Source organism: Halichoerus grypus, chromosome 14 (assembly GCF_964656455.1).
Source record: "Halichoerus grypus chromosome 14, mHalGry1.hap1.1, whole genome shotgun sequence".
Classification (NCBI taxonomy): Eukaryota; Metazoa; Chordata; class Mammalia; order Carnivora; family Phocidae; genus Halichoerus; species Halichoerus grypus.
The window spans coordinates 16,616,831-16,635,017 of record NC_135725.1 but is presented as its reverse complement, the minus strand read 5'-3'; the positions used below and the strand labels follow the sequence as shown (position 1 = coordinate 16,635,017).

Below are 18,187 nucleotides of genomic sequence, written 5' to 3'. Positions count from 1 at the left end.
AATATTCAGTCAGTGTTATACAAATACTGATAAAATACAGGCAGGACACTTGGGTAGGTAAGTGTAGTGCCAGAAATGTACTGTGTCCCGTGGATCACTTAATAGCTGTTTCCCTAATTTCCTAATCTGTGAAATCATAATTGAGATTAAGGTTGAGCACCTTAATGACACAGACCCTAAGATTCTCACCAACTAATGAGACAGAACCAACAAAGCTTCTACATAAGAAATTAATTTGAAAATTTTGGGGCACCTGGGTGGCTCAGTCATTTAAGCATCTGACTCTATTTCCGCTGGGGGCCTGATCTCAGGTTGTGAGATCTAGCCCTGAGTCAGGTTCTGCTCTGATTGTGGAGCCTACTTGGGATTCTCTCTCTCCCCCTGCCTCTGCTCCACCACCCCCGCTCTCTTTCTCTCTCTCTCTCAAAAAAAAATGTTTATTATACTTCCCAGGATGATAAAAAGAATGTTGCTGATTATAATTATCCATGGCATTCTGGCCTATATCAATTAGGTCGTTCAGAACTATATCAGTGCATCAAAATTATTACATATATAATTTGTGTATTGGTGTGTGCATTTACCAACAGTATGAGTAACAGTTAATAACATAAGAATATATGTATAACTTACAAACAGGGGTCTCTAAGAAAAATCTGCACTGGATATAAAATGTGGAAGAGTGGGCAAGAAATTGGTATTTTGTGTCTGTGTAGGGGATAAGGCTGACTAGGGAGAAGGGTAAAGAAACTTCACATTTGTAACACTTTGTACTTTCCTTTTGAATTTTGGACCATGTATTACTGCATTACTATTTAAAAAAAGACTTAAAATTTTATAAAAATCTTGTATAAAAATGGAACATTAACATAGAATAACCACAGGACTTTTTAAAGCATTGCCTTTAAATTATTAATTTATGGAAATATGAAGCTAGTTCCTTTTCAGTATGATTATATGTTTTTACAGAATCTTTGCTTCCTGGGAATGTTTAATTCTTCTGAATAAAGCAATCTTTTAGTATTTTTTTGTAAGACTGATATGCTGAGTGGTACATAAAATTGAATAAAATGAGTTATGTCCTAAGAATAATAATAAATGTGGGTGAGGCACCTGTTTGACTATGAGTTCAGAGACAAATGAGGCAGAAAGTGTATGTAGGTGAAGAAGAGGAAGAAGTTAAGTCTGGCATTGCTAAGGGCCACCATTAGATGCAACTAACGCCAATGCTGAGGCATTACAGCTCCTGTGCATTTTGGTGGTCTTCAAAGCGCGGATACTAGATAGACTTTGGTTTTAACATCTTCATCTGCTGCCATCACCAGTTAGGGCGGGATTAAGATTTTCGCAAGCCCCTGAATATTGAAAAGATGATGGTGACTCTCTTCCCTATGTAATTAAAAATGGAAATACATTTAGAAAATAAATTAAAGCTTAAATCGGGGTGAACGCAAGACCTTCCCTCTAGATTTTCTTGAATAACAATTCCTAATAAATTCATCAAAGCTGAACTTTTCTTCTGCTTTTCCCTTCTTTAGACTTAGTTCAACTGCCTGTTCCACAATCCAGCATTCGCAGGCTCTTAAACCCAAACCACGCGGCTTCTCGCAGGTGCCAGCCCCACCCCACGAGGGATCTCCTCCTTCGCTCCTCCCACCTGACCCTTCGCCCCGCCCATTGGGCGCGTCGTCGTTACGGCAGCGCGCCGTCGCCGAAGGCCGGCAGCAAATGAGCGCAGGCGGCGGCGGCACTCCGTCGTACCCTCGCAGGCGCATGCGCGCTCGTGCCGGGCGCTCCTGAAGACCTGGCGGAGCCCGGCGCGGATGGAGGCCTGAGGGCGGCGGGGGCGGAGCGCACCGCGAGCTGGGGGCATGTCCGCGGCGGGCGCCGTCTAGAGGAAGGCCGAGCAGCCGCCACCACGCTCTCAGTCGCGGCGAGACGCAAGCGAGCCAGGCCTAGGGCCGCGGCGGCGATGCAGCGACGGCGGCGCCCTCCGCCGCCAGCTTCTCAGCTGCCCGAGGGCTGCGGGGGAGGCGGCGGCGGCCGCGGCGGGAGCGAGGAGGTGGAAGTGCAGTTCTCCGCCGGGCGTTTGGCTTCGGCCGCGGCGGTTTCGGCGGCGGCGACGGCCGCGCGCAGCACGGAGGAGGAGGAGGAGCGGCTCGAGCGCGAGCACTTCTGGAAGATCATTAATGCCTTCCGCTACTACGGGTAAGAAGCCCGTGGCGGACCCCGGCGCAGCCCATCGAGGTGCCCGCCGGTCGCGGCGGACCCGCCGGAACGGGGGCGCCCGCCGCGCTCGCCCTCGGCCGCCACGCCTCCGGGGCGCCCGGACCGGGCCGCCAGATCTGACCTCCGGGTCCCTGAGTCACCTCGTACCACCTTAGCCCCTCCCGGCCCTGCACAGCCGCGTGTCTGCCGCGCCGTCTGCTGCTCAGCCTCGTGTCTTCTAACCTCAGGATCAGATTAGCTCTCTTGCCTTCCATCCCTCGTTAAAGGTTTGGCTTTGAGGCCGGTGGGGGTGACCGGAAAAGTGCTGTTAACAATTGCAGATAGAAGATGATGGTGGTAAAATCGTCCAGTGCTGGGCATGATCTGTATGTGTTGTCGATGTCCTCCAAACTGAACACACGGAGAACCCAAGTTCACCTACACGTGGGATGCCGTAGGACGAATTTTCCCAAACTGTTGCCAGTTCTTGTGAGAGCTGCATAAGATTTCCACCCCAACCCCCTTGGCGCTTTGAACGTACAGGCACATTAGTGGTGAATGATGGCGCTCAATGTCTTTAACTGGTGGGTGAAATTAAGGTCGGAGGTGGTCCGGATGTTCTAAAATTTGCTAATTATTGAAGAGGGAAATGAGAGAAGGCACAGTAAAGAACCGCTTTGATGATCTTTTGTTCTGCAAATATGTATCGAATTCTCACTATGGGCTGGGTACGGTGGTAGGACTTTTAAACTCCCTAACTTCCACTTTTTTTCTTTCTAGATAGATGTTAAAATAGCATAGTCACAAAATTATAATTCCAAGATCTGAAAGGGACTTAGATTTTCAGGTAAATAGAGCACTTTTATTTGTGTTAAGAGTGGAGTCCACCGACGGCTATGTTCTGAGTCTGCATTTGGAATGGGATAGACAGGACCTGCACAAGTAAAACTGTTCCCTTAGATGGGCTCCTGCTGTGATTTATGCAAACTTTTTTTTTAATTGCTTGACTGTGACCTGTTCAAGGGCAGGGACTAAGCCTTATTTATTTTTGTGTCGCCAGTGCTTGGCATATGTTGTTGAAGCTCTATTTTTAACAAATAAGACAAGTAGTAAGTAGCAAAGAAATACATTTGTCCTTCCTGGATAGCATGTGAATTTGTCACAAGTCGGTAGTTTATTACAATTTTGAATTTGTAAACTTGCTTAATAAAAGCCTAAAGTTATTTAGAATCTGATGGCCTTTTTGTAACATGAGTTTTTTAAGTGCAAAGATCTTGATGAAATAATCTACTGATTAAACCCAGGCATAGGAACTGGACTGCATTACCTATGGAGCCCAAAAGGGAATTAACTAGTGTGGGGATTTTATTTAGTATCAATAGAGGGAGGAAGGCAGACAACCACAGAATTGAATTTGATGCAAGTATTGTGTCTGAAAGAATCACACAGGAAGGAGAAACAACTAACCCTAGATTTAGATAGCTAGGAGAGGTAGGTACAGAAAAGTCTGGTACGTTTTACTATTGAAAAATCTAGAGAAGGATATGGACTATGTCCTGGAAAGATAGTGGACCCAATTAGTTACAGTGTGTGTCTGTGCTGGTTCTAATATATTAAGACTAATTTAAAATTGATACGATTAGTTATCATATGGGCCTTTTTGTGGGCAGACAGGGACCTTTGACCTGAAAGTAGGGCTCAAGTGTGGCAATGTAGAAAAGAGTGCTTGTGTGCATATTCTAATGGTTGTGATATAGTTTCCTATACTCTAATCCCTCTTTAGCAGTTTAATGTAGGATTGAGGATAATTTCATTTTTTAAAAGCAATCCTTTTTATTTGCGTGTACTCTTGATGAAACGCTTCCAACAGACTGAAAATAGTATTAAAAATATACTTTTTAAAAACATCACTGGAAGGACTAGGGGTATGGAAAGCATTTTGTAGCAGAAAACACACTGGGTTGTTCCATTCCGACATTTTATGATCTAGACCTGTGCTGTTCAGTACCGTAGTCACTAATCACATCTGGCTAAATTTAAACTTAATTAAAATTTAATAAAATTTAAAGTTCATTTCCTCAGTCTCACTAGCCACATTTCAAGTGCTCAGTAGCCACATGTGGCTGGTGTCTGCTCTATTGGACAATGCAGATGTAAGCCTTTCCATCACTGCGGTGAGTTCTGATGCACAATCCTATTGTAAATCTTTAGCAAATACTTCTAAATTTTGGAGAGCTTAGTTTCACTGCTCAATGTCTTTTAGTCATTATATAGGGGATTTAGATTAACGGTCACAGGGCAAGAAATGGCTTAATATTTTTCCAGGGGCTTCTAATTTTGTGTTTCCTATGGGTTTTGCTTAGATGAAATATTTTGATTAAGGCAAAAATGATTGTAGCATTGTAGCGAATAGTAAAAAAACAAAACAAAAACAAAACGTTATCTTTTTTTTTTTTTTAAAGATTTTATTTATTTATCATGAGAGACAGAGAGAGAGAGAGAGGCAGAGGTAGAAGCAGGCTCCCAAGGAGCAGGGAGCCCGATGCGGGACTCGATCCCAGGACACTGGGATCATGACCTGAGCCGAAGGCAGATGCTTAACTATCTGAGCCACCCAGGCGCCCAAAACGTTGTTACCCTTAAAATACCAATCTTGTTATGAATGAAGATACTCACATTAGAAGATACTACAGTTAAAAAATTAAAGGTCTTGTCAGAAACATCCTACTTTTAGAAATAGCAGTTAGGTAAGTTGTTTTTTTTTTTTTTTTTAGCAGTTAGGTAAGATTTAAAAAATTGAGATGTAGAGTTCTTTTGTACAGGTGAAGGAATAGGCATATAAAGAGGTGAACATCTTGCCCAGGCTTACACAACCAAATTGTGGTAGAGTCTGGCCTGAAATCCAAGATGGTTCACTGCATTAGTAAATAGTGATATTAGTAAGACAATTTTAACTTTGTGTTTTAATAAATTTTTTAAGTGGATTGAGACAGATTTTCCTTCTGAAAAGATACGCTTTCCTGTTTAGAATGCTAGAGTAGTTCAACAGGTGCAGAGGAATGGGTCTATGACATTGGTCCTTGGCTCAGACCCAGTATCAGACCCACCCTGATGAAAGGAGACTGAGAGTTGGGGTCACTGCCAAGGCCAGCCTTCTGGAGAGAGCTGAAGGTAGATACCCTTGAAATATGGCTGGTCACTCTATTTTGTCCCCTTAGTCACCAGAGGATATGCTCTTGCTGCTGACCGAGTTCAGAACCACGGAGAGTCTGAAGGTTGTAAAACATTCCTTTAAAAAAAGCAGCGTTGGGAAACTCTTTAAAGGGCCAGGCAATGAATATTTTAAGGTCAGAGAGCTAGGTAGTCTCTGTTACAACTATTCAACTCTGCCCCTGTGTGGAAGCAACCATAGGCAGTATGTGAACAAACGGATATGGCTATGTTCCAGTAAAAGTCTTTATAAAATAGACCTAGCCGCCAGGGGGGGTCATAGTGTGCCCACCCCTGCCTTAAAGTACATTGGTAGTGTAAGCATTTCCAGAATAGTGAAGTTAGCCCCATTTAAAATAGTAAAGATTGGACTCTTATGTCAGCTTCAGTAAGATCTCACTTATTTCAGGAGACTCACTGTGGATGTACGTTATGGATAGTTTTGCAGACCATTAAAAAATCAAGGGTTAAGAGATATGCAGCAGCTCATCCTGTTCTGTGTAGTTACATCACTTCTGTATCAGTAATTGACAGCAAATATGTGTGGGCTCTTCTGACCAATCCATAATTTACCTCAACTACCCGGCAATCATGGAAGTTAAGTAGTCCTCATGGAGAATGAAAAATGGCACCTAGGGGTATATAACTGAACATTTATTGATTGTCATTTGCATAGGCTGAAATCTGGAGATTCAATTGGGACAAACACAAGACTTTTATTTCAGAAGAATTCATTGGGAGTGGTAGACTTCACCTGGGGACAACATTCCTAGGGAGCAGGCCTCTTAGGGATCTTTGAGAGACCTAATGAGGGCCTGGGAGAGGTAGTGATTTGCAGAGAGTTTATGAAGTAGAATCAAAAGGATCTGGAGCTTGTGGTTGTGGGGTCTGTGAGAAGAGGCATTTTAGGATGACTCATTTGTTTCTGACTTGAATGGATGTATGGCATACCATTCATCAGTGTCAGCCATATAGGAAGAAGTGCGGGGTTTTTTTGGGGGGGGGCAGTGATCATGTGCTAAGTTCAGTTTGGATATGTTGAATTTTGAGGTATGCTGAAAGGGAGGTTGTGGGGCATCCAGTGCCCAAGAATACTAGAAATGAAGTACTGTGAGAATATTTAACGAGTTGACTCTGAGTTGTAACCCTTCACAACTCTGCTGTTTGCCTAACACATTATGGTCACTTTAAATACTTCCTTTAGTGTCCTACTCTATTTTATAGGAATGTAAATTGATACAGTCCTTCTGAAAATCAGTTTGTATCAAGAAGCTTAAAAAGGGGCGCCTGGGTGGCTCAGTTGGTTAAGCGACTGCCTTCGGCTCAGGTCATGATCCTGGAGTCCCGGGATCGAGTCCCACATCGGGCTCCAGTCCCACATCGGGCTCCCTGCTCAGCAGAGTCTGCTTCTCCCTCTGACCCTCCCCGCTCTCATGCTCTCTCTATCTCATTCTCTCTCTCAAATAAAGAAATAAAATCTTTTAAAAAAATACCTTTTTTTTTTTTTTAAGATTTATTTATTTTATAGCTAGCCGGGGGAGGAGCAGGGGAAGAGGGAAAGGGAGAGAAGCAGACTCCCCACTGGGCACGGAGCCCACTCAGGGCTCAGTCCCACAACCCATGAGATCATGACCTGAACTGAAACCAAGAGTCAGATGCTTAACCAACTGAGCCACCCAGGCGCCCCAGTACTTAATCCTTTCTGACTTGGTAATTCTTCTTTTGGGAATTGGTAGTATTTTTTTTCCCTAAAATACAGACAGATTTAGAACACAAAGTTTATCATATAGACAAGTGAAAGTATCTAGATGCCCAGTGTTTGAGAAATAACTAAGTAAATTTTGGTGCATAGATGGCATAATGAAAAGTCATTACAGTCATTTGCCCTATAAATTAGAGAAGTTTTTTCTGATCTGGGAAAATTCTTTGATAAAGATGAAGAATTACAAGTGCTTCTAAAAAGTTGACGTGCATGTGAATCATTTTGAGATCTTGTTAAAAGGCAGATTACATTTCAGTAGGTCTTAGGTGGGGTGTGAGATTCTTCATTTCTAGTTACCTCCAAGTGATACGCTGTTCTGTGTACCACGTTTTGACTGGAGAGGCACTTAAATGACTTTGTCTTAACAACAACAAGGAGAAATATGCCAAAAAGTTAGAAGTGATTGCTTTTAGGAGAGGGACTATTAGTAGCTTTTTTTGCTGGAGTACTTTTACTTCTCTACATTTTTTGTATTTTCACCGTGAACATATTAGTTATATAAATTAGGTATTCCTACATGTTTGAGCTATGTTTCAGGCCCTGGGCTAAGTGATTTGTGTGTATTATTTTGTTACATTTTCAGTGAAATCCCATTGGGTTGGCAGAGGAATATAATGGTACCCAACCTTGTGGGGTTTTATGGAGATGTTTCAGAGTAATCCATGTCAGTGACTTGGTGTAGGGCCTGGCTTTTATTAAATCTCAATAAGTGATAGCTTCTGTAATCATCATCATCATCATCATCACTGTAGTTATGTATTACCTTGTTTTGTATGTGAGACAGTGGGGGCACAGAGAAAGGAAGTAACTTGCCAAGGGTCACGTATCATAGGTGGCATAACCTGGATTTCAATCCAGATCTGTTTGACTCCACAGCTCACTATTACACTGTCTCTAGGGGGACAAAAGCAAACATCAGTGTAGCCATTGACAGCTTAATATTTTCACGTTACCCTGCCACCCCCCCCACCCCCACCCCCCCACCCCACCCCCGCCGACCAGCATGACCACCACACACAAGCTTCTAAAAACCTTCTCAGGTTATTGCTTTACTCAAGAGCTCCTTCAGAACTTCTTTATTACTATCCAGAAATTAGAGAGTGATTTGGCGTAAAAACGAGACAATTATTTGGGTGAATAGAAAGATTCAAGCAACCAAATGAAAAAGCGTTTTTCGTTTTCATTTAGTATGGAGTAAATGCCAAAGAACATTGAGAAGAAACACAAACACTGGTTTGTATATATAAAATGTAAAGAATGATACGGTGAATACCCATGCACCTAACACCTGGTTTAAAAAAGAATCCTTTCTCCTCAAAAAAATCACTTTCTTGAATTTTCATTTCCTTGCTTTCTTTGTAGTTTTTTTTTTTACATGTGTTCAGTCCCTGTAATATATTATTTTTATATAAGATGGAATTGTACATTCTGTATTTTTCTGCAACTTGCTTTTTTCAACAAATATTTACATTCATGAGTTTTATCCATATTGTGTATAGTTGTAGTTTATTTAATTGCATTCCATTGTATGATTATACTGTACTTTGTTCATTTTACTGGTGATGGACCACTAGGTTGTTTGCAGATTTCTTGTTTGTTATATATAACAGTGCTAATAAGAAGATAGTTTGTGTTTCATGGTGCCCATTTGCAAGTTTCTTGAGTATGTGTCTAGGACTGTAATTGCTAGGGAGTGTGCATATTAAGATTTACTGGGTAATGCTAAATTATTTTCCAAAGTGGTTGTACTGATTTATGCACCTCTCATCAATCAGTATATATATTCAAGTTATCCCATATTTTTCAGTATTTCCTAATATTTTTTCCATATTTCCTATAGTCAGGCTTTTAGATTTTGCCCATCTGATTGATGTAAAATGGCACTCATTGCAAATGTAATAATCAGCTTTTGAAAATGATGGGGTTTTTTGTTTGTTTGTTTTCAGGTTTTATAAATAGGTAATCCCCAGAGTGACCTTTAGAGTTATCTGGAAACTTCTGGAATGCAAATTGTGAATAATATCATGTAAAATGATATAGAATTACAATTTTTCCTCTGTTTACTACTTTTGTAGTACATAAGAGCCTTTGTGTTTTAAAAAAAAAATTCAGCTTGGTTGGTTCTTAATTTCAAAACACATTTTGTATATTCTAAAGTAACTTCAGAGCAGTATTCTGCTACTTGATGGAGTAAAGTATTCATCTAGTTCGATGAAAATTTTAAGTTTGGAAATTAAAATCATAAAAATAAACTAATTGTACATTAATCCTCTTTATGTTTCCTTTTTCCCTCCTAATTGGTGCAAATATTTACTTTGCTAGTTATAAACTATTTGTCTTTTGTTTGGTTGCTTAGAGAATTTGTAATAAGGTGAAAACATAAAGCTTTCTAAGATGATATTCTTTAAGAAACCAAAAGATTGTAAATCACAGGACAGTATCCCAACATTATAAAGGAATAATTGTACAAAAAGACAACCTTAAAATAAGATTGGCCCTGGTGAGAATTCTTTTGCCAATTTAAAAAACACCTTTTATGTTTTAGCACCAGTATGCATGAGCGAGTGAACCGAACAGAAAGACAATTTCGATCACTTCCAGATAATCAACAGAAACTACTTCCTCAGTTTCTTCTTCACTTGGACAAGATTCGGAAATGCATTGATCATAATCAAGAAATACTACTGACCATTGTGAATGATTGCATACATATGTTTGAAAATAAAGAATATGGAGAAGATGTATGTGAAAGTTTGTTCTATTTTTATTTTAGGGTTTAACCTCTGTATTTTGAGGTCTTTATCTTTCTGGATTTCATTTTTATATTTTGCATGGGCCATTTGCTCTACTCAGAATGTTTTCACTTTTATGTTCAGGTATTTGATTAGGCTTAATAGAATAGTATGCCAGAAACTGGATTTGTTCACAGATTTTTTTTTCTAAAAATAGTAAGATAATTGTTGGCATATTGGTGTACATTTCACATAGTGTTCTGACTATTCTAGCATATAGAGTTAGTGACTTTAATTTTTATAACCAACTTTACTAGCTGTGTAAAATTAATTTCTCTTGCTCAATTCATTTTCATTATCTTGTATCTATTGATATTTATCTTTTACTTTAAGAAGTTATTTTCACTTATAAATCTCAAGGGACTGGCAGTAATAGAAACTGAAGTCCTCTTTTTGTATCCACAGGATAGATACAGTTGGGCCACTCCAGTGTGAGCCTCTCCATGCTGCCCCATCAATGACCTGGAGGGACTTTCTTCCCTCTCTTAGAGAGAGAAGATGTCCTGTCTCCATAGCAGCTCAGTTCTGGTCCTCTCCTGAGTAAAGACTGCTTAATTATATGGTGGTTTCATGATTAATGGACCTTAAATCTATTGAGGGTAGAAGTGAGACCACCAAACTCTTTTCATGTAGGATCTCAAGCTGCACTTGAACCCCGGTTGAGGTGAGAGGCTAGTGATTTATCCACTAAACCGTCCATATAGCCCCTTAGTAGCACGTGCCCTTGACCCTATTCAAGATTGATTCCTTGGTCAGAAGCTAATTGATTTCTGTTTTTAAACAGGGGAATGGAAAGATTATGCCAGCGTCAACATTTGACATGGATAAGTTAAAATCTACACTGAAACAGTTTGTGAGAGACTGGAGTGAGACTGGGAAAGCAGAGAGGGAAGCCTGCTACCAACCAATCATTAAAGAAATTTTAAAAAATTTTCCGAAAGAAAGATGGTAAATAGTATCTTATTTTTAACCAGTTTCTTTAAGATACGTAAGCACTAAGTTTCTCTGTAATAAATTTCACAGTCCTGATTCATGTTTATAGTTGCTGCATGCCTGTATTTTTCCACATATGGGTGTGTGGTGGTGTATGTGTTCGTAGATGCTTTGTATAAGGTTGCAGTTAATATTTTTGAATACTCTTCGCTCCAGCAGTTAAGGGAAATCACTCCATCTGGAAATTAATAAGGTTAGATTGACTGTTCATTATCAGTGATGGGTTCTTTTATAATTTGCTAATGGCAACGCAAAAAGCTGCAGACTTTGCATTTTCCTCATTATGACAAACTTGTAAGTAGATATGGGATCTATAGCTGAGAGCAAAGATTCTTTTTTGTGCCATGAAAAGCCCAAGCAGTCCACTTTTCAGAATAACACTTATAAATAAAAGGAAATGCATAAGATTGCAAAGAAACCAATTTTGAAGAACAGTTATCAAAATATTTAAAAAGCAGATTTGTGCTATAACATGCTTCGTATCCTGTATCACATTAAATAAGATCTAGCAGCAAGTATAATTACTGTATTTTTGAAAATACCAGCGCACGTGTTATTTTGAGACTCTCAGCAACTTCAAAATAACTTCAAGATAAGTTGCATGCATTTTATAGTGCTATATACTCTCTACCTAATCACTAATTCTTAACGTTTTACATTTTATTATTTATTTGTACTTCCCTCCCTCCTCCCCCTGCTTTATGATTATGTCTAAAACCATATATATGCACAATTACTATTTAAACCATTTGAGAGATCAGTTTGTATATGTCTTTTTTTTTTTTTACCTCTTAATACTTCAGAGTTCATTTCTTAAGAACAAGGATATTCTAACATAAACACAGTGCAGTTATCAGATTGAGAAAATTTAACCTAGAATACTGTTTTCTAATCTATAGTCTATATTCAAGTTTTATAAAATTATCCTGAAAATGTTCTTTATAAACTCTTCTCTGTCCAGTCTAGAATCCAGCCCTGGATATTATATTACATTTCATTATAACATTTTAGTCTTTAATCTGGAGCAGTTCCTTGGCCTTTCTTTGACTTTCATGACATTGGCATTTTTGAAGAATACAAGGAAGTTATTTTATGGAATATTCCCTCAGTTTGAGCTTATCTGATGTTTCTTTATGATTGGATCTGGATTACATGCCTCTTTTCAAAATAATACATAATTGATATGTAATTGATTGTTCCTCTCAGGATATCACATTCAACAGTGTCTGTTAGCCCATCATTTTTTTTTTTTTTTAAGATTTTATTTATTTATTTGTCAGAGAGAGGGAAAGAGAGAGAGCGCACAAGCAGGGGGAGTGGCAGGCAGAGAGAGAGGGAGAAGCAGACTCCCAGCTGAGCAGAGAGCCCATGCGGGGCTCGATCCTAGGACCCTGAGATCGTGACCTGAGCCGAAGGCAGACGCTTAACCGACTGAGCCACCCAGGTGCCCCTGTTAGCCCATCATTGACAATTTTAATTTTATTACCCATTCAGAATGTCACTTAGTTTCTCCATTGTGTAGTCACTATCTCTCCTCTTGCAACTAATCAACAATCTCTTAAGAGACACTTTGAGACCATACAATTAATATCCTGCTCCTTCTCAGACTTTCTCTGCCTTAGAATTGTCAGCCATTGATGATTCTTGCATGAACTGGTCTGTCCTGTGCTGGTTATGGAATGGTGATTTTCTAACTTTTCAATTATCAGTCAGCATTCTACTGTATCTATAACTATTACGCAAAGGACTTACGGTTCCTGTTTTATTCAGTGGGTTTTGATCCATTACTATTGTTTTTTTGTTGTCGTTTCCTCAGATTTAGCCAGCAGGAGTCCCCTCAGGTTGGCCCCTGTGTCCTTTCACATAGCCCAGTTCTTGAGCACTTTCTTATTTTCTGGCACAATAAGATATTTCAATCCCATCATGTATCTTCCCTACTTTAGCCCTGGAATTGGATATATTTCCAAGGACCTCTTTCCTTTAATGTGAAATGATATGTAGAAACCAAGATCTGGCACTAGGCATGTCCATTGTTACTAAGATGTCACAGCTTTTGAGCCTTTCAGTGGGTAGAGCGCGCACACACACACACACACATTAGAAAGCATTCTTTCATACTGATCCCTTCAATTCCAGTCCAACCCCAAAGGTTTCCTTCTTGGCGTCCCCTGTTCTGTATATCTTTCTTTTTCCACAGTGAGAACCTGGCTTCTGACAACATCCGTACATTTACTCATTCACTCAGTTCTACAGTAATCACATAATGGTTTCAGAATTGCTACCTCCATACCACTACGAAAAACAAACTACCAGCAGGAGTTTAGGATTTGCTAGCAATTATTTTTTCCCCTAAAAGAAGGGTATTCACAAAAATACTCTTCACAAGTTACTCAAATTAGCTTTCCTTCAACCCCCTATCCTCAGCGTGGTTGTGTTTTTTGTTTGAAATTCAGTATATTGGGGTTTTTGTTTGTTTGTTTGCTTTCAGTTTTTAGGGTTCTGTCTTGCCTCCACTCCCCATCCTTGTTGATTTATATTTATTTTTTGATTTGTGGGCTATCAGTTATTAACTGTGATACTCAGAAAAAGTGTTATTCCCTTCCCTGTTCCTTTGATAGCCCATCTCAACCCCTCCTTCTCAATCCCACACACCATGTAGGTAATCAGTATCATTAATATCTTGTTCATCCTTCTTGTTTTTATTTTTTGTTTCTTACGTAAGCAGATATAGGGTTTTTCTTCTAAATTACCTCCTTTTGTTTCATACACAAAATGTAGCAGCCTGTGTATTCTATGTTGCACTCTGCTTTTTCACTTAACAAAATATCTTAGAAATAGCTACATATCAGTGCATGGAGATCCTCCTCAGCCTTTTTTACAGCTGTAGAGTACTTCAACCAATCTCCTGTATTTGGTTATTTAAGTAGTTGGCAGTATCTTACAACTATAAATTATTTTACAATTAATAACTGTATGCATGGGTATTTTTGTACTTTTGGAAGTATCTCTTTAGTGTAAATTCTTTTTTTTTTAAGATTTCATTTATTTATTTGACAGCATAAGTAGGCAGAGTGGCAGGCAGAGGGAGAGGGAGAAGCAGGCTCTCTGCTGAGCAGGGAGCCGGATGTGGGGCTCCATCTCAGGACCCCGGGATCATGACCTGAGCCGAAGGCAGCTGCTTAACCAACTGAGCCACCCAGGTGCCCCTAGTGTAAATTCTTAGACATGGGATTGCTGAGTCTGAAAGGTAAATGCATATGTAGTGTGGCAAGTGTGTTAGTTACCTATTGTGTGCAACAGATTACCACACATTTAACTGCTTAAAACAGCGTAGATTTATTTTTTTTTTAAGATTTTATTTTTTATTTATTTGACAGAGACACAGCGAGAGAGGGAACACAGGCAGAGGGAGTGGGAGAGGAGAAGCAGGCTTCCTGCAGAGCAGGGAGCCCGATGCGGGACTTGATCCCAGGACCCTGAGATCATGACCTCAGCCGAAGGCAGATGCTTAGCCGACTGAGCCACCCAGGCGCCCCAAAACAGCATAGATTTATTATTTCACAGTTTCTGTGGGTCAGAAATCTGGGCATAGCATCTTACAAGGTTGCAATCCAGATGTCTACTGGGCTGTGTTCTCATCTGGAGGCTTGACTGGAAATAGCTGCTTCCAAGCTCACTCATGTTGGCAGAATTGATTTCATTGTGTTTGTAGGACTGAGGGCCCTGGCTTTGTGTTAACTGCCTTGGTAGAAGCCAGTTGCAGTTCCTTGTCTTGTGAGCTTTCCCAAAATGGTCGCTTACTTCATCAAGCGGGCAAGGAGAGTCTTTAGAGCAAGCAGGCTTTCAGTGGAGTCTTTGATAATGTGATGCTATCACAGGGGTGGCTGTTGGTTAGAAGCAAGTCATAGATCCCTGTGCACACTAAAGGGAGGGGATTATAAAAAGGTATGAACACCGGTAGGTGGGGGCCACTTTAGGGTCTGTGCCAGTTATTGCCACATACGCCTCTAAGGGTTGTGGTGTTTTGCCTTCTTGCCAGCGATGTATGAAAGTGCCTGTTTACTCACAGCCTTGCCAAACATTGTTCTGCCAAGCTTTTGAACTTTTGCCAATCTAATGGGTGGAGAAGCATATCTTGGCCTACTTTTCGTTTGGATTTCTCTTGTTATGAATGAAATTGAGTATCTTCATATGTTTGAGGGCAATCTATGCCTTGTTTTGAGAAATATTTTCATGCTTTCCCCTCATTTAAAAAAGTTGAGGTGAGGACGCCTGGGTGGCTCAGTCGTTAAGCGTCTGCCTTCGGCTTAGGTCATGATCCAGCGTCCTGGGATCGAGCCCCGCATCAGGGAGCCTGCTTATCCTTCTACCTGCTGCTCCTCTTGCTTGTGCGTGCTCTCTCTCTCTCTGACAAATAAATAAAATCTTTAAAAAAATAAAAAATAATAAAGTTGAGGTGAAGTGCGTAGAGCAAAAGTGATGTTTTCAAAGTAAACAATTTGATGGTATTTAGTAGATTCACAGTAGTGTGTATCCATCATCTCTACAGAGTTTGATAACATTTTCATGAACCCAGAATAAATCCCATACCCAGTAGGTGGTTACTCCCCATTCTCCTTACCCCACCCCCGACCTCTGTTTGTCAGAAGTTTGACTATGAGGTGCCTAGGTGTGGTTTTCTTTGAATTTATCCTGCTCGGTGTTTGTTTTGCTTTGGAGGGTTTGGGTAGATATGTATCACCAAATCAAAGACTGCTCTTATTTTTTTTTCCCTTCTGGGACTTGAGTTACTTGTATATGAAACAGCTTGACATTGTCTCTCAGGTGTCAGATGACTCTTTTCTCATGAACTCTTTATATTTTAGTTTGGATAATTTCTATTGACCTTACTTGAATTTTACTGATTGTCATGCCGGTCTCTTGATAAACTCATTGAAGGACTTAACTCTGATACCAAAATAAAAAAAAAAATATCTAGGACTTCCATATACACATATATTTCCATGCGTGTGTTCTCTCTGTGCTCACATATCCTATTTGTGCATGTGATCTACCTTTTCTACTTGATGCTTTAATGTATTTTTTATGGTTAGTTTTAAGTCCCTGTCTGATGATTCCAACATATGTGCTATTTGTGGGTCAGCTCTGATGATGGTTTCCTCTCATAATAATGGGTTACATTTTTTTTCTGGTTTGCATGTCTCATTTTTTGTTGAATGCCAGGTGATATATGGAAAAGAATAGTAGAAACTGGAAGTAAATAATACTGACAACTAGAAAAAAAGGCATTCCCCTTCTGTAAGCTGTGAACATGGGGGGATAAGTGAAAGTTGTATTTTTAATTTTTAATATTATTACATGTATTAGCTGTTCCAATTAGCTAAGAAAAAATTGTCTATAAACCTTTCATCTAGAAATGTGGCAATGTAACAATTGTTGCTTTCTAGAAAATGAAATCGTTTCTGAGTTTTCATCTGCATCTCACCTTTTACTTCGCGTACATTGATTTTAGTATCTTTCCTGTGGTAGATTAATAGGAAGATCTTTGCAATATTAAGAAACACTCGGACTCTCAGGCATGAAAATATAGTTACTTCTTCAGCAGTAAATGAACTACTGTGTCCACAGGAAACCATTGGTGTATTGGAATTGTCATCTGCAAAGTAAAGGATTTGGGCTCTTGTATCGTTTAGTCGGCCTTCAACAGGTAATGGCTGCTAATCCACCTGGTTTGGATCTCTACATGGGTATGCCATGTAGATTGTCTGTAGCTGGGTGCCATGAAAATCACCCACTGTTTTTTCCTTGTGGCCAGTACATTTTTGACGTGCTGTGCTATAATTACCTGCTGAACACACAGTTGAAGGAATAATAGATTCATTATAGACTTGTGATTCCTGTATCACCTAAAGCTTTCATTATTTTCATTCCATTGTTGATGACAGTTGTGACATTTCACTGATTTTTTTTTTTTTTACATGATTTTATTTATTTGACAGAGAGAGCACAAGCAGAGGAAGTGGGAGAGGGAGAAGCAGGCTCCCTGCTGAACAGGGAGCCCCACTTGGGGCTCAATCCTAGGACCCTGGGATCATGACCTGAGCTGAAGGCAGACCCTTAGTGAGCCACCTCACTGATTTTCAATTCTAAAAATATTTCTTCAGTCTGATTTGTAGTGTTCTGGGTCTGAGGCCCAGAAATAACTCAGTAACATTGGAAGCACAGGTGAAATTATTATTCCAGCCATGTTATCACTCAAAGAAAAAAAAAAAAAGAGCAGTGCTTCTAGTGCTGGTTTCTACATGTCCAAATATCTGATATACAAGATTCAGAAGTAATATAGGTAATAATTCACTGACTTTTTTTTAAAGATATAATTTAGGAAGTTTTCTAATGACATGTTTTTCTGGAAAGAAGTTTATTTATACGCTTTAAATCTTCAAATGCTTCAACTACTGGAAATGCTTGACATGTATAATACTCATTTGAGAAGCTTTTAATTTACATTTTTACTGTCCATAGACTTGTTAATGAATTTTGTATTCCCAGTTTTATCAGTGAGGATACAGTATGTTTGGGTTTCCTAATTTTTTATAACACTGACTCTTTTCTTCATGCTTTTTGTAGTCTTTATTATGGTTGGGTTGAAGATGATTTGTCAGAGATGAAATTGTGTGGTTTTTGTGATCTTTGCCCCCCCCCTTTTTTTTGCTTGTATCGATTCTTTGTTGGATATATGATTTACAGATATTTTCTCCCAATTCTGTAGGTTGTCTTTTCACTTTCTTGATGTCCATTGATGTACAAATTGTATAATTTTGGTGAAGTCCAATTTATCTATTTTTTCTTTTGGTGCTAGTGCTTTTCATGTCATGTTTATGAAATCATTGCCAAATCCCGTGTCATGAAGATTTTCCCCAATACTTTCTTCTAAGAGTTTTATGGTTTTAATTTTTAAGTTTAGATCTTTGATCCATTTTGAGTTCACTTTGTATGTGGTATCAGGTAAGGGTCTAACTTCATTTTTTTACATATAGATATCTGGTTTTCCTAGCACCATTTGTTAAAAGACTGTCCTTTCTCCCATTGAATTGTTTTCGTACTATTGTTGAAAATCAATTGACTGTACATGTGAGTGTTTATTTCTGGGCTTTTTGTTCTATTCTGTTGGTCTGTACATTGGCCCTTATGGCAGTTCCATAGTATTTTAATTTCTGTAGCT

General features: G+C 39.5%; 1 protein-coding gene across 2 annotated transcripts in view; it reads left to right on the top strand.

Moving 5' to 3' along the window:
- The first annotated feature begins 1,972 nt into the window (after positions 1-1,972).
- CARNMT1 (carnosine N-methyltransferase 1) overlaps positions 1,973-18,187 on the top strand; it is a 40,224-nt gene continuing 24,009 nt past the window's right edge. The window contains exons 1-3 of one of the 2 annotated variants that reach the window (XM_036070468.2): positions 1,973-2,208; positions 9,726-9,921; positions 10,757-10,920. In XM_036070468.2, coding sequence (XP_035926361.1) covers positions 1,973-2,208; positions 9,726-9,921; positions 10,757-10,920 — 596 coding nt within the window. The other variant, XM_036070469.2, reaches the window with a different exon arrangement.